This window comes from Musca autumnalis, unplaced genomic scaffold (assembly GCF_047663935.1).
Source record: "Musca autumnalis isolate F117 unplaced genomic scaffold, ASM4766393v1 scaffold_1, whole genome shotgun sequence".
Classification (NCBI taxonomy): Eukaryota; Metazoa; Arthropoda; class Insecta; order Diptera; family Muscidae; genus Musca; species Musca autumnalis.
The window spans coordinates 285,329,158-285,350,194 of NW_027411644.1; the positions used below are offsets into that span (position 1 = coordinate 285,329,158).

Below are 21,037 nucleotides of genomic sequence, written 5' to 3' on the forward strand. Positions count from 1 at the left end.
ACTGCCAATGTGTACCCAGCTTTAGATATTTTCGATATAATCATGGTTTAATAAGAAAGGTTAGCCAAAGCTTTATGTCAATTTAAATTTTTTCATTCGAGTATGCCTAAAACTTCAAAACAATATAAACAAACTGTGTATGTGTGTGTGGTGTTTGAATAATATGCCAAACAATTTTAAAAACAATCGAATTCAATGATTTTTAAAATTGTGTTTAGACCATTTGTATGGAAGAAATTGGTGAGATTTGCATTGAAACAATCAGTTTATCATATTCACAGCTCGATTATGTGGAGAAAAGTTAAATCTTCATTCATTTTTCGCGTTTTTTATAAAATGCTCAAAAAACGCATTGTAAACCAACCCACTTGTTGCTTTTAGTTTGAAGTTTTAGGAAGTCAAGAAAAACAAGGGTTCTACGGATTTTTTTTCATTTAAATCTACCTCTTTACTTATACCATGGATATAATATTGTAGGAACGGGTTACGCATGCTTACGTTTGTGCGCCTGCATTGCTCAACACAATCATAAACATAGACGAAGACAACACAGACGACATTGCACATAACGAAGGAAAGCGAACTTCACATAAACACAAATGAGTGCAGAGACACGACGATCATGGACAGTCGCTAAATAGAAGTCATCGAGTATAGAAGTGCTCTTTGAAGATAGAAGTAATTGAAGTTAAGAAGACATTATATAAGTTGTGAAGTTTTATATTTTGTGAATTATTTTATTTTTGTGTTAATAAGTGAACTCTGTAAATAGTTTTATTCCAACTTTATTTAATTAATTTAAGAACCAAACTTTAAATAAAACCTTTGTCACAAAGACATTCATTAAAGTGTTTCATTTTATGACAAGGAAGGTAACCAAACCTATAATTTTGGGGGCTCGCCCGGTTCTATTAAATAAAGTGGAAAAGAAGAACATTGAGAACATTAACAGAGTGAAGTCATTGGAAGAGTGGAAAAACAGAAAATATTACAGAAGTGTAATTTTGAAGAACTGCAATGAAAGTTAATATTGAGATAAACGATAAGACGTTATTTTGAAAAGTGAAAGACTAATATTTGAAGAACAACAACAGAGAGACACAAACATGCAAAACAATCTCCATTAGCGCATGAGAACGTAAAAGAGATAATAATGAACAATAAGTTGTTGATGTTGTTTACGAATGATCATCAAATCCAAGTGAAAACATTACAACAACAGGAACATTTTAATGCTGACAAAGTGATGATTATTAGTGATCCCCATCCCCGAGACAATGCAAAAAACTGAGTGTGTGTACAATAACAAGAAATTGATGCCGCTTGTAGATGGTTGATGCCCATCACAACAACAAATTTGTGCGACGAAATTTAGAAGGGTGCCGTTTGTCAATGTTGGAAGCCCATAACAACAACAAAACAGAAGTGTTCAAAGCTGCTACAACAACAAAAGTGCATGTTCCAGAAATAAAAAATTGAGGCTGCCGTTTGACGATGGTCGATGACCATAACAACAACAATAACTGTGTGACGAAATCTACAAGTGTACCGTTGGGTGATATGATCGTTTGCAGAGTAATCCCCAAATTGAATGTGCGTAAAACAACAACAAAGGTGCTTGTGCGGCTGAGTGTGCGCAAAACAACAACTGCAGTAGAGGCGAGTGTGCGCGAACACAACAACAACGACATCATTAGAAGTTTCAAACTCTAAAATTTGCCTGGTGACGAAAAGACGATTGCAGATGATCAAAGCAGCATTTGGGTAAAGCATTTGTGTGCAAATAACAGTATTGTGTTTACTCATAATTAATTTTTAGAAGGGGAGTTCAACTATTAAATTTTAAAAGGGGAGATCATTGTTGATTTGTTTTTGTAAATTAACGGCAAAGACTTAATATTTAGTAGTTGGGGTTATTGAAGAGTATTCATTGCTTGTTCTAGGGAGATTTATTATTAGCATTTTTGTTTAGACCTAACGGCACAGTGCTGAAGCAATTGAGAGTTGAGCAAGGGGAACATTTGATGTTACGTAATAATAAGATAGATCGTGTGTATTATTGTTGTTGCATTGACCTCCATTGAATTAGAAGTAACGTTAGGTGTTTTGTTGTTTAGATGAAGAGTGTCTTTTATGCATTGTTGGGGGGAATCTATTTTTACATTGTTCATGTCTAACGACATAGTGGTGATGCAAAAGAAGTAGAGTTAGCCAGTGTGTTTGTTTTGTATATAGAGACATTGAAGATAAAGAATTTAGTAATTAAATGTTGACTTGGATTGCTTTAGAAGTATACTATAAATAGTTATAAGTTGTATCTTAAGTATTTAAAGAAATTTTTATTTTGAATTTCAAACCCTAGATTAAAATTTTTGCTGTTGGGAAGCGACTATAGACGTAAAAACATAATCAAAATGGACAAAGACGATATACAAAAACTGACAGTAGACGGTCTAAAACAGAAATTAGGTGAGCTGAAACTAGAGCGAAGTGGCAACAAAGGTGAGTTGCAAGCCCGTCTCCTACATCATTATGGTCATTCCTCCAGTGCTGAAGACGACGGATCAGATTATGGGGAGGCATCGTCGGTTGTTGGGCAGGCTACGAATTTCTTCACTTTAAGAGATATTCAAGACTCGGTCTCCAGCTTCTCTGGCGATCGATTGCCAAATGTGGATATGTGGCTACGCGAATTTGAAGGTTGTGCGTATACGGTTGGGTGGGATAGTTTGAGGAAATACATTTACGCAAAGCAATTGTTGACAGGGGCAGCCAAGATTTTTGTCCGGAGTCAACCTGGCATAAAAGATTGGACTACTCTGAAAGCAGCCTTGAAGAAAGAGTTTGGCGTAAATGTATCCTCTGTAGAAGTTCACAGGCAGCTATCCACACGTAAGAAGAGAGCCAATGAGAGTCTGAGGGAATATTTGTATAGCCTGATGGAAATTGGGCAACCAATTGACATAGATGACGAGAGCCTGATAATTTATTTTGTAGAAGGCATACCGGATTCGAAGATAAATAAAGGTATTTTATATCAGGCGATCACAGTTGAGGATTTGAAGACGAAGATAAAGGTATATGAGAAGATGCAGGGAACTGAGGATCCATCAAGGTCCAAAGTGTCTCTAGCATCTAAGAGTACCAATAGTTTTGCAAAGTCGTCCACCCTTTGCTTTAAGTGTGGTGAAAAAGGACACTTAGCAAACCAATGCAAGGTCCCTCAAACCAAATGCTTCAAGTGCAAGGGTCTAGGGCACAAATCATTTGAGTGCAAAATAGGCGAAATGGAAAATGTCAAAGGTGAAATGAAACCCAAAGAAGAAAATATCCACACAGTGTATGAAGAAGTTCATACCGCCTCACGTAGAATATACAAAGATGTTGAAATTTTTGACAGAAAAATTTCGGCTATTATCGATACAGGGAGTGATGTCAGTCTAATCCGTAGTGATGTTTTAGATATATTAGATGGAGTTAAAATAGTTGATACTATAAAATCTCTTCGTGGTATTGGTGGGAAAAGTATTTGCACACTGGGAAGTTTTACGACGGAAACAAAGATTGATGATTGCAAAATCGACATCACTTTTCACATTATAGAGAAGGGTGACATTGTTTATCCTGTAGTAATTGGTAACGATATATTGGACGAAGTCGATATGATTATAGACTCTAAGGGCGTCAGCGTTGCAATGAGAAATAAGGTAGCAAAGTCACAGAAGAAAGTCAGGTTGGCATCTGTGAACCAAACTCAATATCCTCTGGACATCAATCCTGTTTTGGAATTGAGGGAAAAATTCACAAATGTGTTACAAGTGACTAAAATTGAGGATTTTAGCAAAGACTTTTTTACAACGGAACATGAGAACGACGGGTATAAAGTAGAAAATCGAATCGTAATGTCAAGGGACAAGTCTAATAAACCTTACAAAATCCAAGAAACAAAGAACAATGTTACGTGTTACGTGAGAAACACAGCAAAGTATTCCAAGAAATTTAAAAATGATGGAAAAGTTAAAGCTGTAGAAGATTATGCTAAAAAGGAAAACACTTTAGAAGACTTTAGAAAAGCACGAAATTTACGAACAGAGGATAAGTTAGAAATTAGGAAGGCAAACAGAAAATGCTTTAATAAGAAGGGAGGGTCTGAAATTTCAGGTGACTTTAACGAATTCGTAGCCACTAAGCAAATGAAATTCGGTATGAAGAAAACATCAAATATTGTCGATCCACACGAACTTGTGGAAGAGAGAAACCATGATAGATACGTCGTCGGGAAGTTAAGTGAAGTTCATAAGGGCTGTGTCAAGTTTAAAAAGTACATGAAGCCTTGGAGGGTACATTCGGGGTCGAATGTCAATCAGGATGGCCGAATGTAGGAACGGGTTACGCATGCTTACGTTTGTGCGCCTGCATTGCTCAACACAATCATAAACATAGACGAAGACAACACAGACGACATTGCACATAACGAAGGAAAGCGAACTTCACATAAACACAAATGAGTGCAGAGACACGACGATCATGGACAGTCGCTAAATAGAAGTCATCGAGTATAGAAGTGCTCTTTGAAGATAGAAGTAATTGAAGTTAAGAAGACATTATATAAGTTGTGAAGTTTTATATTTTGTGAATTATTTTATTTTTGTGTTAATAAGTGAACTCTGTAAATAGTTTTATTCCAACTTTATTTAATTAATTTAAGAACCAAACTTTAAATAAAACCTTTGTCACAAAGACATTCATTAAAGTGTTTCATTTTATGACAAGGAAGGTAACCAAACCTATAATATTTTAATAGCTCATTTAGACTAGCCATAAATCCTCGACTGGATTTAATAAATCCAGTACAAATCTCATTGCATTTAGATATACATTTTGGAGGATTTAAATGGCAGTCAGCTGATTTTTGTTCATAGCACAATTACCAAGGTGGATGCATCAGCCCATCTGAACGAATGTGAAACGTCAAAAGAATTTTTTGTAAATTGAATTCGTCTTAAAAAACATACGTCAAATTACAAATTTATTGTTTAATACTGAAAATGTTAGCATATTATGTTACTAATGCTAACTAAAGAGCAAATAAATTATTATTTTATCGCAGTTTGCCCATCTAAAATAAATAAACGAATTATTTTATCGTTTAGACATCATAAATATTAGTCTTGGTTGATTAAAATCAACTTTGTACATCAAAACAAATTTAATTTTTCCGCCTTGTTTACAAATTTTTACATTTTACATTGTTTTTAGTGTAGCAATTCACCGATGCATCTACCTTGTTTCTTGTGCCAGCTTGCAACTTTTTGTATTTTCTAGCAACATGTTGCTAAAAACAGAGTTGTATACGAGGATTTATGCCAGATTTAAAACAAATCCACTCAATAGGAGGATTTATTTTTGTATGGGAAATCTGGTAGATTTTGGCTGGATTTAGCAAATAAAACCTGATAATGCGCTAAATCCGGCTAATGGTGTCATATATAAATGGCATATAAAACATCGATTGCTATCGATATTATCGTTAAGTTGTCAACACCATTAATTTGGAGATGAAAATGGCTTAAATGCCTTTCTTGACAATTGCTTTTATTTTATAAAAAAATGCATTTTGCTTTTCCGAAAAATGTGTACGTGTAACTACGGACTTATATGCTGTTTATATTAGAGCATTTGTAATAAAAATTATAAAATAAATGCTCTGTTCCAGAACCTGCAAGAAGCTACTATTTTTTCCTACGATAACATTTTTTCCTTTATGTTATCGGAAAAAATAGTAAAAATTAGTAGATTCTTGCTCTGTTTCAGTACTGCAATAATCTACAAATGTTTACTACTTTTTTCGATAACATAAAGGAAAAAATGTTATCGTAGTAAAAAGTAGTAGCTTCTTGCAGGTTCTGGAACAGAGCATCTTTCAGTCTGGAACATACCAAAAATGTTTGGGGTGGATTTATATTTTATTTGTATATTTCTTGAATTCGAAGCAAAAGTTGGATGTGTTTAGGGCTTTACCCAACAAAAAGTTTGCACCCACGTATGCATGGAAATACACAAATGGTCTGTTCCTTTACTTTTGAAAATGGTAAAACCGGCAAAAGTTGTAAACTGCAAAGACATAAAGTAATAAAGACCTGACAAAATGCATGCAACAAAAAAATGTTTACGAAACTATGTATAGAAACATTACCCTTAACAGGTTGCAGTTAATTCAAAATCGCAACCAAGGAGGAAAATTTCATGTAATGGTATCAGAAACGAAACTTATGAATTCAAGGATCTATTCAAGAATAATTCCATGTCAATTGGATCGGTAAATTCGGATAACTACGTAAAAATGTATAAAAGAAAAAAATGTTATATCACCATATCGTAACATAACATTATGTTAAATTCAAAAGCCATTCACTAAAGAATGATAGCAAAAGAAATGTCTTATCTTGTTGTATTTATGTCTTTGTAAACTGCTCCCATATGAATTGTATGGTGCCTGAAGTAAAGGAACGCTTTTCGAGTAAAAAGTGGTTAAACTTGAAGATTCTTGCAAGTAAAGGAACAGAGCTAAAGATAGGGGTAAAAACTCTGTCGTGTTGCCACTGTGTTGGTTGTGGTTATTGTGTCGGAACGCTTTTCATTTATGTGAAAAAATTCAGTGATGTGCAAATACCGATAAAAGCAAGTGTATTTCACATATCGACAAACGATTTTTGTTATCGAAATCGATGCTTATTTTCCAATCTCTATCTTTCCTTTCTTTTGCATCTACGTCGTGATAAAGCCAACATGGGTTTTGCTAATCTCTGGTACTCTCATCCTCGTAAATACGGCCAAGGCTCCAGATGTTGGTAAGTTTGGAAACCTTATTAAATATCCTGCAAAATGATGTAGGAATATTATGAATTTCCTTGAAGGAATTTCCAGAAAATTCAATTTTTAATATGGACAGCCAAAAAGTGAGGTTATGTTGTGATGTGTACGATAGGCCAATGTGCTTTTTATAAAAATGTCAATGCATATTCAATGGAATTCATAATATGGACAATAATGCATATAAAATGCATTTTGTTTATTGTAAATTGCCCCCGGTTGAGTTCGGAATTTGTGTTACAATTAATCTTTGCATTTTCCTTAATTAAGGGTGGCTAAAGAAAAATATTCTTAATTGCTGTAGTAAAGAAATTGCCCCTTACCATGCGGGGTCATTTCATTTAGTGATGAGAAAGACAACTAAATTGAATTTCAATCTATAATAATTTTGAAATTTTGTATGCACAAAATATTTAACAATTATTTTGTATCATTTTTCTATAGCCGTGCCTGCTCTAACCGTCATGGTTTGATCCGCAAATATGGCTTGAACATCTGCCGTCAATGCTTCAGAGAATACGCCAACGACATTGGCTTCAAGAAGGTAAGACAACTTTGTGTAAACAATGCTTCACTTCCACGTTACTAATTTCTACTTGTCTTTTTTTAATTTACAGTTGGATTAAATCCACTTTTTTTGATGACCATACTATGAAGAGAAACGCCACACCCCAACCATTAGAAAGTGTCTTTATGAACTTTTGTTGCATACAGCAAATGGAATGCGTCACCATGTTTTAAATATGGCCAGTGGGGGTGTTTTTATAAATAACTAAAATTTTCCTCATATTGTTGGAAAACACATTTTCCAATGGTTAATAAAAAAGAATTTAAACCAAATTTTTACTTTGTATTTTTTTAATTTAATGTTTAGTTTTATGTTTTGGTGTAGTAATTCCTGGGTGTTGACATCCTTTCCCATTCTTTGAAAACTTGATTTCTTTTACTGAAAATGAATGTAACTTCCTGTTAATGGTAAAGACAAACTCAACACTTGTTAAAGACAAACTCAACACTTGTTGTTGTTGAGTAGTTACCAACTAGCTCTTATTACCAAATAGAAACGAATTGTGGCATTGAGTCTGTGTTATCAGAGCGACAAAATTTGAACAGCAGACAAACCACTTACTGGCGTTTGGTTTATTAACCGGTCATGCAGCGTCTAGTATTTTTAAACACACGAATTATTTATATTGGTAAAATATAGGTACAATACATGTTGAGGCACTTGAAAAAGTCCTGCCATACTGAACTATCTTTAATTTAAATTAAAGTTAGACCAGACAATTCTATCAAATAATTTTAAAATTGTGGACTTTGTTTAAATTTATGCGGCCTCTAGAACTTTAGTGTTTTCAACGTCCAATGTGACCAGAGTGAAAATAATCGGGTATGTTCTGAGACACACTTCACTTCTCACTTCACGCATCAAACATTTTGCTCAACCCATTTACTCCTATTTTTTGCGAATTTCTTGGGACTAAGATTCACTAGGGCATTTAAAAAGAATAGTACACAGTAGTCTGCCATAAAATACTTGAAAAATAAGCGTAAATGGGCACGGTGCTCTTGAAACAATTTTAAATGGAAGGTGCTTACACCTTTGAAGTTTTTGCGGATTCTGAAACTACAATGTTCATAGATGAGAAAAATCAAAAAACAAAAAAAATCGCCGGAGCGCTTTTTAAATAAATCGCGATTTAAGTTGACATTTTTAGGGGTTGTTTAGGTTTTCACGATTTTGCTTACAAACCGCCAGACCTATCAAAATGGAACTGAAGAAAATGTTGTAGCTATGAAAATTCTCTACAAGATCGACCTTTATGGTATTTTCGTAGTTTTTACCATTTTTGAGATATAGAAGTTCAAATTGGGACAATTCAAATTCAATTCAATTCTGTATCGCCCCCTTATAAAACAATGTCATGAAGGGTGCGCCTTAACTGACTTTTGGTGAAAACCGCTTACACAAGGAAAGTTTTTGTGAATTCTGAAACAGCAGTGTTCATAGAAGAGAAAAATCCAAAAACAAGAAAAAATCGCTGTAGGGATTTTTAAATAAATCGCGGTCAAAATTCACATTTTTAGGTGTGTTTTAGGTTTTCACGAAATGGCGTTAAAGAAAATATTGTAGCTGTGAAAATTCTCTAGAGGGTTGGCGTTTATCATTTGTTCCCAGCCTGTATCATTTTTGAGATAAAGAAGCTCAGTTTACATTTTTTTGTTAGTGTTTCGCGATTTTGCTTGAATACGGTAAGTCTTATCGATATGGGACCTGAGAAAATCTTAAAGCTGTGAAATTTCTCTACAAGACTGGCTTAAGTAACCAATCCGAAGTTGTAACATTTTCTTAGATATATGAGTTTAAGTTGGGAATTTGCAGTCATGACATTGTTTTATAAAGAGGCGATACAGAATTGGATTGAATTTGAATTGTCCCAATTTGAACTTCTATATCTCAAAAATGGTAAAAACTACGAAAATACCATAAAGGTCGATCTTGTAGAGAATTTTCATAGCTACAACATTTTCTTCAGTTCCATTTTGATAGGACTTGCGGTTTGTAAGCAAAATCGTGAAAACCTAAACAACCCCTGAAAATGTCAACTTAAATCGCGATTTATTTAAAAAGCGCTCCGGCGTTTTTTTTTTTGTTTTTTGATTTTTCTCATCTATAAACATTGTAGTTTCAGAATCCGCAAAAACTTCCGAGGTGTAAGCACCTTCCATTTAAAATTGTTTCAAGAGCACCGTGTGGGGTGAACAAAATGCTTGAGACGTGAAGTGTGTCTCAGAACATACCCGAATAAAATATATGCCGAGACAAAAACCACTCATAAGGACGCAAATTTATATTGTCGACCGAGTGATTCGAAAACTTAGCTCACATTAAGATGGAAGATGGTAGACGCCACTAGGATTACCACCAAGTCAAAGGCCATTTAAATCTATGTAACTTTAAACTTAAAAAAAAAACTAAACTAAAAAAACTTGCGCGGGCCAACGAAACCTTAGTCTATTCCATTGTGTTTTCATGGGTAAGTGAAGAATACTGAAATGATATGTAAAGAAGAGTATATGAAACAATTAAAATAATGGATTTTTGGACGCAATCCGTTTCAGACAATTTGGAGTTGATTTAGGCATGTCCGTCTGTCTGGCTGGTGCGCACGTTAACTCTCGAAAGGATAGATCGATTTGGTTAAAATTTTGTGTATCGTAATATTTTGTCCAAACTTACCCCCAGTTTTTGTAACTTATTTTTGTTCGTTCGTCTACATTCGTAATAATTTAGGCATTCATAGCTCAGCCCCCAGATGACATACACATCTAATTTTTCGTATACCCGTTCCATATATCGTTAAGGATTCCTCATTTAAAAATCAGCGCTCTACATTTGCGCTAAAGCGAGTAAATTGATCTACAAAATTTGACAATTCGTGTGAGAAGAATAAAAATTTTTACAAAAACTGGGGGTTAGTTTAAGTTTGAAGATAGACCATATCGGTCCTCACATTCCAGTACCTCCCCCACAAAAGTTCAAAAATTGTGCGCACCGAATTGGTCAAGTTTAAATATGGACTAAATCGGTGTACTTCTTTGAGTACCTCCACGCAAAATTTGGAAAAAGTACAGTCTGACTGTTCATCTCAGATAGTTTTGAAATTGTTTGCAACAAGTTGCAATTTTTTCGGGTGCAAGTTCATACTTCCTGAGATACTGTCCCAAAATCTCCAAAAAAGTGCCCGCCTGTCAACTAAACTTGGTAGTACGTAAGATAACGCTCGAAAGGAGAAACCGATTTGGTCCAAACCTTGCAAATCGTATTATTTCTTACAGACTTGGATTATGTCCGAATATTAACTACATCGGACCGATCTTTTGGGTACCTCCCACACAAAGTTTGGAAAGAGTGCAAATTAAGGACTCGTCTGGGATGCTTTTTAAAAATGTCGAAAATATGTCGTGTATGCGGCTCTAGTTGCGACGGTACAGTTATTTTTGTTGCAAGTCCATACCACCTGAGAAATCGGCCGAAAACTCAAAAAATCTTTATAGACGTCAGAAGTATTGTGTTTATTTCTTTATGTCCGATGCTGACTCGGCTAATAATATGCCAGAAGGAACTGCTTAGTCAGAAACATATATTGTAGGCTGCTGCCAGTCAGGCTTCTGGTCTTCTTATGAAGATGATCCACATTTGTGACGTTTAACATAATCTGGACGATTCCCTTAACCTTGGCTGAATTCCGTATCATCAGATGCTTGGCAAATGACTACAAATGTTTTAAGTATTGTGTTTCTTAACTCAGTAATACTTAAAAAATGCGTAGCTATGTATTTTGAAATGTCACAATTGCGCATTTTTAACGCAGGTAAAAAGCAAACAAGTATCATTTTTATTTCTGATGAATTTAGTCGCATTTTCGAGGAACAATACATGAGTGTGCGACTGAAATATTTTGACGAAGTTTAAAAACTACAAAGAATCTGACGATACGGAAGTCAGCCATTGTGTTGTGACGTTTTTGAGGGTTCTGCATTGCGTGTCACTCATGAAGGAAGTCTAGACCGGGCGGCATAATTGAGGACAGGCTGACCAATGGCCTTATATATCGCTATCAATGTATCTTTATCTTTGCCCCAGTAGGCGTCGGCTAATGCTCTTTGGACTTTATTTCTGAATTTCACCTTCTGGTTGATGCGAAGAGAAGTGAAGAAGATTGGCAAAGACTATCCCAAGGATCTTTGGATTATGAACAGCGGGGATCCATCTGTGTGTGAACTATTCTCGGCCGGGAAGTGAATAAGCACACTGTAGACTTTGTGCAAGACAACTTTAGATTTCGCTCCCGAATGAAATTTGTAATAGTGGTTAAATAGTTGGAAATTTTAGCACTTACACAAGCCTGTCGTCTCCCTACTGAGGGAATTAGGAGCGCTTTTTGTACAAAGAGATCACTATCAGGATAGACCTTGATATTCTGGACCATATTCCAGTTACCATCTGCGACTCGAAGACCTTAAGTTTGCCGATGTAGAAACTCACAGATTTGTCTATTGCTTATCGGTCGACTGATGCTTCATATGTATGTATGTAGTTCATTCCCAGTTATGTTATGATGTTCGGGAATACAAGAACATTTAACAAACATGTGTATATGATGCAGAATCATCCTGCAATAATCATGTATTGTTCTCGAGTTTATGGTCTATGATATGAGGATCGCTTGACTAATGAATCAGATAAATAAGAGTTTACCAATTACCGAAACCCATACTATCAAGTTGCATATGCAATAAGTTATGATTATCATTATCAAATACTTTGCTAAATTCAGTGGAGATAGAGTCTGTTTGCATTCCATTTCTAAAACTATCATTTATAATTTTGGCCATTTCTAACACATTTGTGACAGTTGAACGTGACTTCCAAAAATATGGGAGAAACTTGAAAAGACAGCATATCAGTAAGAATGTTCTCCAGAAGCTTTGATATTATGCTGAGTTTGGTTATACCCCTACAGTTAGAAACATCAATTTTACTACCAGATTTAAATGACGTCATAGTGTCAAATCGTGGAAAGGTTCTCAAAAACACATCTATACATGCAAACTATTCGGCTACTATAAGTCCGCACAAACTATATAAGCCTTGAAAATATGGTCAACAAACTAAATATTCAGGGTGATTATGAATAAATGAATCAACATTAAGGATAAGTGAGAAAACTCACGGGGGTGATTGGGGTGATTAAGTTCAAACAAAAACCTCCATTCGATGCTTTAACTGACAATCGATGTTACACAAAAAGTAACAAACAGTTTAATCGTTTTCTGATCACATCTAACGAAATAAGAAGTGATGATTATACTTAAATATCGAACAATTTAAAATTTTTAAAATTGTCACTAGATCATCTCAATACCCATTTCGCTGTAACATGAACTTCAAAAGTATCTATTAACCATTTGCAAAAATACTTCCGGTTTCCAAATTTAAACCGAGAAAATACCAAACCTTTTATGGTTGGTGTCAAAAAAATACCTATTGGCAATTGGACTTTAGTAATTCTCATTAAAAACCAACAATTACAAATTGCACATAGTTTTTGTTTTATTATTGCTACATTGAAACATTTGTAGAGAACTCTTGTTGAGGCTAAAATTCGCGTTTATTGCCACAAAATTTGGGAGGTTTTAATGCACCATTAAAAAGTAGAGTAATAAAAATGATAATATTAAAAAAAAACACATAGACAAACTATTTCGTACTTTAACAGGGTACATCATAGTCTAGTCAGAGTCAGGTGAGAGAAGAGTGTATGAGCTGCTGTTGTTATTGAAAAAATGTCTTACTATCATCTACCACCACCTTAGTTAGGTACAGAGACTTAGAGACTCACTGGCTTAGTTTTTGTTAAGCCGCAAAAAATTTGAACACAGTCACACCAACAACTTTTTTCATTGAGTATGATTTTGAACCATGAAGCTGGTTTGCATTTGTTGCGTACAGTGGTAATAAATAAAAATCTAATTAATTTCGAAAATATCTTAATGGTTTTATGTACCTATATGAAACTCGTTCAAAATGCCTTAGTTGAGATTTTATTGGTGTATATTAAAATACTTACATATTTTAAAGGAAATAGTAAAAACATATACTAAATATTTGTATACCCTCCACCAAATAATGGTGGTTATACTAAGTTTGTCGTTCTGTTTGTAACTCTTCGAAATAATCATTTTGTAATTGGTTGTAATTTGGTATTTTGTGATTCCAAAAGTAAGAAAACATTTTCCCAAAAAATTTAAATAAGTCAACGTTATGGACTAGGCTCCATACAACGGTGCCGCCCGATTTCAGGTATTTTGGGACCAAGCTGGATGTAATTTGAAACTTGGATTTGGAAGGATATGTTTTCGTCCAATAGGACGTAATTACTTATGAAAGAATAAATTGAATGGGAAGAATTCCCAGATTCCCTCCAAACCACCCTCCCATAATTAAAACTACTTCCAATATTAATCCAGATTAAAGCCACTTCTTGGATCGTGTTGAAATTTTAATAGATTACAATATTATAATGTCCCAATATTTAGGCCCACTCCTTGGTAGCCCTCTTGGGTTGTACCCTTTCTTGTAAAAAAGCCAACTACCATAAAAACAAAGAAAAGCAGAAACAATTTACCCAAATTTTGACGACCCCGCAAAAGTTTTATAGACCGTTATCTACGAATCTGGGTGCAATTTACGCATTGGCAGATGTACTTGAAAAGTACAAGAAAATTCGATGGATTGGGAAAGGCGTCACAACAACATCTACAAGTGAGGCACTGTATTATAGCAGCCATGAAATAAATCATGCGTTTTCTTGTGGATTTGTAGTTAGTCGGAGGTTAAAACTTTTGCTGCACCTCGGTGGATGAAGAACTAACAATAATACGCTAATAGCTAAAATTTTTTCTGTTTTATCTGCGCCCTTGTCCCCACTGAAGAAAAGACATATTTTACGAGCGCTTAGAAGAAACATATGACCGTTGTCCTGCCCATGATATTAAAATTATTCTAGGCTATTTTAATGCCAACATTGGAAAGGAGAATATCATTGGCTCAGCAGTCGGGAAATTCAGTCTCTACAGTGAAAAACCTGGTAATGGATTAATTAATTAATGATTAACTTCGCAGAGGCAAAACTCATGGTAGTTTGCAGTACCAGATTTAAGCATCTTGACATTCATAAGGACAACAGGCTGTCGCCACAAGAAAACAAGTAAAAAAGTATCAGTCGTATTGTTTTAAGGGGTATGTATTTAAGGGGTTTCAAAATTTTGGTCGCATGAACCGACAAAAATGTTGATTAGGATTAAAGTTCAAAATTTTTGCGGAAAAGGTACTTAAAGGAATGGACCGACATAGACCATGGGGGTGCCATAGGGGGTTTTTACACACTTCGGGCTGTTTTCTCAAGAAGTATGGACTTGCCCCTGAAAAAACTTTTAACATCGTAATTGAGGCAGCGAATGTAAGTTGCTTCAATAAAAATCAAAGTGATTCAATAGCAGGTCTTAAAGTGAACTTATCCAAAATTTTGTGTGGGAGGTACGGGATGGAGTGGACAAATATAGTCCATATTCGAACCTGATCTATATCTGGTAGATATTATGAGAATGTGTAAAGTATGGACCAATTCGGTCACTCCCATCAAGAGTTATCGTGCCCACAATTTTACCGAATATTTTTGAACTTTTTTGGGGTAGGTACCTGAAGGAGTGGACCGATATGGCTTATCTACGAACTTAAACTAAGTTTGGAAACAATATTACGAAGGCCAAATTTTGGCCGGAACCGGCATTTCCGTTCGAGAATTATCTTGCGCTTCCACCCATAAACATGGTGTCATAGGGTTTGTTTTTCAACTTTCAGGCTATTTTTTCAGGAAGTATGGACTTGCCCCTGAGGAAACTTGTACCTTCGTATAGGGGACAGTGAATACAAGATGGTACAACAAAAACCAAGGCGCTTCGAGAGCAGGTCCTAAACTGAACTTTTCCGAAATTTTGTGTGGGAGGTACTCGAAGGAGTTTAGCGATTGAGTCCATATTGGAACCTCATCTAAGTCTGGTAGAAATTTCATAATGTGCAAAGTATGGACCAAATCAGTTACTCCCTTCAAGAGTTATCGTACGCACAAATTTTCCGAACATTTTCGAACTTCTGTGGGGGAGGTACCGGAAGGAGTGGACCGATATAATCCATCTTTGAACTTGAACTAAGTTTGGACAAAATATCATGAAAGCCAAATTTTGGACCGGATCGGCAGATCCGTTCGAGAGTTATCTTACGCTCCAACCACTACACACAGTGTCATAGGGTTTTTTGTAACTTTCAGGCTATTTTCTCAGGAAGTATGGACTTGCCCCTAATGAAACTTACAGCGTCGTATAGAGGACAGCGAATACAACTTGCGTAAACAAAAATCAAAGCGATTCGAGGCCAGGTCCTAAACTGAACTTTTCCGAAATTTTGTGTGGGAGGTACCCGAAGGAGTGGACCGATTGAGTCCATATTGGAACCTAATCTAAGTTTGGTAGAAATTACACGATGTGCAAAGTATGGACCAAATCGGTTATTCCCTACAAGAGTTATCGTGCGCACAAGTTTTGCGACAATTTTTGAACATTTGTGGGGGAGGTACCTGAAGGAGTGGACCTATATGGCCCATCTTCGAACTTAAATCGAATCTGGACAAAATATTTCGATACCCAAAATTTGAACCGAATCGATTGATCCGTTCGAAAGTTATCGTGCGCACCAGCCAGCCAGACCGACAGACAGACAGACAGACGGACGGACATTGCTAGATCTACTCAAAATTGTCTGAAACGGATATCGTACAAACATACTTGGGGTCTAAAACCATTATTTCGATGAGGCACATTTTTGGTCGTATCAAAGTGTAAATACCCTCTTTAGCCTAAAGGCTGAGGGTATAAAAACATGAAATTAAAATTGACCACGTTGTGGTAGATAGAAGTCAATTAAAGTACGAACCGACACAACAAGAAAGTTGGACAATCAACTCAATTGGCTCAATTGCTTAATGAAAACACTCCGCCTTAACTTATCTGCACAGTGATAAAGTGTTGCCCACTCCATACAAACATCCGCAAATTCCATACTTGGAAATCGGAGACCTCCACCAAGGAATCCATGGCATGACCAGGAGTGTCGTGCTGTTATCGAAGAGAAGAATGCGACATATAGTGATACTCTACTTAGTAAAGTAGTGTTGGAGCTGATAGTAGACTCTAATAGTCCACGGGAAAGGTATCGTGAGAAAAAGAGAGAGGAAAAACGTTTTTCCATAGGAAAGCGAGATAAATGGAAAAGCGGCACTATGTGTGTTCCCGTATTATTTTAACGGTAAAATTAGTAAAATAGCGAAATGTAAAATATTAAAAAAGTACGGGAATGGAAAATGAAAAAAAAGTCAAACAAGTAAAAAAGTATCAATCGGCTTTGCCGACAGAGATATACCCTCAGCCTGTGTATATTGAAACAAATTTTTCCCAAAAAACGTATGTATTTAGGGGGTATTAAAAATTTTGGGCCTTTGAACCGACAAAAATGTTGATTAGGATCAAAGATCACAAGTTTTGCGGAGGAGATACTTAAAATAATGGATCTCCAGGCACTACATAAGGTGCCATAGGGGTTTTTACACCCTTCGGGCTGTTTGCTCAAGAAGTATGGACTTGCCCCTGAAAAAACTTTTACCATCGTAATTGAGGCAGCGAATGCAACTTCAACAAAAAAAAGTGATTACATATCAGGTCTTAAAGTGAACTTATCCGAAATTTTGTACCGGATGGAGTGGACAAATATAATCCATATTTGAACCTGATCTATATCTGGTAGATATATTAGGACGTGTGAGAAAAAGAGAGAGGAAAAACGTTTTTCCATAGGAAAGCGAGATAAATGGAAAAGCGGCAATATGTGTGTTCCCGTATTATTTTAATGGTAAAATTAGTAAAATAGCGAAATGTAAAATATTAAAAAAGTACGGGAATAGAAAATGAAAAAAAAAACGTCAAACAAGTAAAAAAGTATCAGTCGGCTTTGCCGACAGAGATATACCCTCAGCCTGTGTATATTGAAACAAATTTTTCCCAAAAAACTTATGTATTTAGGGGGTATTAAAAATTTTGGGCCTTTGAACCGACAAAAATGTTGATTAGGATCAAAGATCAAAAGTTTTGCGGAGGAGATACTTAAAATAATGGATCTCCAGGCACTACATATGGCGCCATAGGGGTTTTACACCCTTCGGGCTGTTTGCTCAAGAAGTATGGACTTGCCCCTGAAAAAACTTTTACCATCGTAATTGAGGCAGCGAATGTAACTTCAACAAAAAAAAGTGATTCCATATCAGGTCTTAAAGTGAACTTATCCGAAATTTTGTACCGGATGGAGTGGACAAATATAGTCCATATTTGAACCTGATCTATATCTGGTAGATATATTAGGACGTGTAAAGTATGGACCAATTCGGCCACTCCCTCCAAGAGTTACCGTGCGAACAATTTTTCCGAAAATTTTTGAACTTTTGTGGGGGAGGTACCTGAGTGGACCGATGTGGCTTATCTTCGAACTTAAACTATGTTTGTTTCACAAACATCCCATACGGGACAAGTGAGACTTCTCTCATATCAATGAGTGTACCCCGATTCATATTAGCTCAATGATATGGGACCTACAGGTTATCGCCGAGTCCGAACGGCTTGTCCTAAGACACCACTTGTAGAGAAGTTTTACATGGCTGAAATACTCAGAAAATGTTGCCAACATTACTGAGGGGTATTTAAAAATTTTGATGTTTGCCTGGCCGGGGAATCGAACCTACGACGTTCAGCGTGCAAGGTGGGTGTGCATACCATTGCACCCCGATGTTGTACAAAATATTAATAAGGCCAAATTTTGAATCGAATCTGCAGATCCGTTCGAGAGTTATCTTGCGCTCCAACCACCTCAAACGGTGTCATAGGGGTATTTTTCAACTTTCAGGCTATTTTCTCAGGAAGTGTGGACTTGCTCTGATGAAACTTGTACCGTTGTATGGAGGGCATGAATACAAGTTGCTTAAACAAAAATCAAAGCGATTCGAGAGATGGCCCTAAACTGAACTTTTCCGAAATTTTGTGTGGGAGGTACCCGAAGGAGTGGACCGATTGAATCCATATTGAAACCTTATCTAAGTCTAGTACACATTTCACGATGGGCAAAGTATGGACCAAATCGGTTACTCATCTCAAGAGTTATCGTGCGCACAAATTTTCCGAACATTTTCTAACTTTTGTGGGGGAGGTACCGGAAGGAGTGGACCGATATAGCCCATCTTCGAACTTAAAATAAGTTTGGGCAAAATACTACGAAAGCCAAAATTTGAACCGAATCGTTTCATCCGTTCGAGAGTTATCGTGCGCTCCAGCCAGGCAGACAGACAGACGGACGGACATTGCTCAATCGACTCCAAATTGTCTGAAACACATTTCGTCCAAACATACTTGGGGTCTAAAACCATTATTTCGATGAGGCACATTTTGCCCGTATGAAAGTGTAAATACCCTCGATAGCATAAATGCTGAGGGAATAAAAAAACTGGAACAAATGTCAAAGTCTACCTACCAGCCAATCCGAAAGCGACAGCTATACTATAGCTTTGTTTCTTTACTATAGCTTTGTTTCTTTACGTCAAAGTTTCTTCAAGTTTTACCATTTTTAACTCGGAAAGCGTTCCTTAACCCCAAAAAGTAGTAAAACTGGAATCAATTTTTTAGAGAGTGAGAGAGGAGGGAGAGCCAAAATGGCTTTCTCTTTTACTACTTTCTGCTCGAAAATTTCGTTGCATAGTTTGACAGATTGTCAAACTGCTGATTTGACAATTAAGGTAAAAGGAAAAAAGAAAACTACGCGCTTTGTCAAAGCAAAATAAAAATAAATAAAATAAAATAATAAAAAATTGAAATAAAGAAATAAAAAAAGTGAAATTTATTTTGTTTGTTATTTTTTTATGCAGCCATGTTTGTTTTTTTTACTTTGCTGCCAGATCTACTATTTTTCCCTTTCTTTACTTTTGTGCAAAACTTGTTACGTGAGAGCAAAAGTAAAGGAATAAAGCTTATGTTTTACACCAGGGCTGAGCACGCATGTGTGCTAGCACACAGGCAAATTGTTAAAATGGTACTCTTAGTTTTTGTGAACCATGAATAATTAAACATTTATGCAATTTTTTATTATATTTTTTAATAATTTACATTGTGGACGATTAATGTTTAAAAAAATGTTGAAATAAGAAATGAAACATCAAGAAAAATTAAATATTAATTATCCCTTAAATTTCCCTCTCTCTCCATTTTGCTCAGCACCGTTTTACACGCTCAAATTTGTAGCGTAAATTGCTTTTAAAGAGAGCGTTATTTAGGGCCATTTTTGTTTAAAGAGATGTGAACATTTTACAACTTTCACGTATACGGGAACGGTTTGCTGGGTAAAATGTGTAAAAGTGGTAAAAATTGTAAAAAAATTTTAATTCTGGAACAAAGCTAATGTGAAAAATCAAGATGTACAGGCGCCAGAAAAAATTCGAGGAAAACATCAAACTGATGCCATTGGTATAGGCACATTCTCCTGTAGGGAAGAGTAAGGAAATCTGGTAACAGATAAAGATAGTGTGCTCAGGATATGGTAAAACAATTTTTCCAAACTGTTGGTATCCAATATTAGCGAAGACGACGAAGATACCACTAGTCCAGTCCCAGAAAATAGTAGTCAGCAGCAATAAACCGGCTGAAGAATAATAAGGCATCAGAAGCCGATGGCTGATAAGGTGTATGCATCAGCTGGTTAGTATTATCTGGCAGGAAGAACGTGTACCCGACGATTCGATCCTGAACATCTTGTGTCCCGTCCACAAGAAATGAGATAAGACTGTATACTTTAACTATAGAGGACATAAGTCCTCTCCCTATTGCCTACAAGATAGAGTCAGGGATATTGTGCGAACTACTACAGCCTATTGTGAACGAAATAATTGGGTCATATCAATGCGTCTTTAGACCTGGCAAGTCCACCATTGGCCATATATTTACCCTGCGGCAAATCCTGGAGAAAACCCAAGAGATGTAGATCGACACATACCACATTTTTTAGATTATAAAGCAACCTTCGACAGTCCCCTATGCTAAAAGGCATTCCAAGTCATGCCTAAATTTGGTATCCCCGCAAAGCTCATTCGCCTTTGTAAAATGACTTTAACTGACAGTTAAAATAGGAAAGAACCCCTCTGAACGGTTCACTAACAAAAGAGGTTTCAGGCAAGGAGACAGCCTTTCGTGTTATCTCTTCAACATCCTGATGGAAAAGGTTATACGAGATGCAAACGTCAAAAGAAATGACACAATTTACACCAGAAGCCATATGTTACTTGTTTATGCTGACGATATGGACATCATGGGTCGACCAGCAAAAGAAGTAACTAATACCTTTAAGGAGGTCAAGACTATTTTGGAAGTCATATCTTTCCGATAGATATCGCGCCCACTAATCATTTCAGTGGGTCATCGTATAACTTTTGGTCCAGTATGCCAGGAAACATGG

General features: G+C 36.0%; 1 protein-coding gene across 1 annotated transcript; it reads left to right on the forward strand.

The window, feature by feature from the left end:
- The first annotated feature begins 6,690 nt into the window (after window positions 1–6,690).
- On the forward strand, window positions 6,691–7,713 carry RpS29 (ribosomal protein S29). Its single transcript, XM_073964239.1, has 3 exons — window positions 6,691–6,851; window positions 7,318–7,417; window positions 7,491–7,713. Exons 1-3 carry the CDS (start codon window positions 6,790–6,792, stop codon window positions 7,497–7,499), a joined length of 171 nt encoding a protein of 56 aa, XP_073820340.1. The 5' UTR covers window positions 6,691–6,789; the 3' UTR covers window positions 7,500–7,713.
- The last annotated feature ends 13,324 nt before the right edge of the window (window positions 7,714–21,037 follow it).

Excerpts from the sequence above, each read along its gene's own strand:
- RpS29 (XM_073964239.1), top strand. The coding sequence starts at position 6,790 with ATGGGTTTTGCTAATCTCTGGTACTCTCATCCTCGTAAATACGGCCAA. Across the intron at positions 6,852-7,317 it reads GGCCAAGGCTCCAGATGTTG|CCGTGCCTGCTCTAACCGTC; the intron begins GTAAGTTTGGAA and ends ATTTTTCTATAG.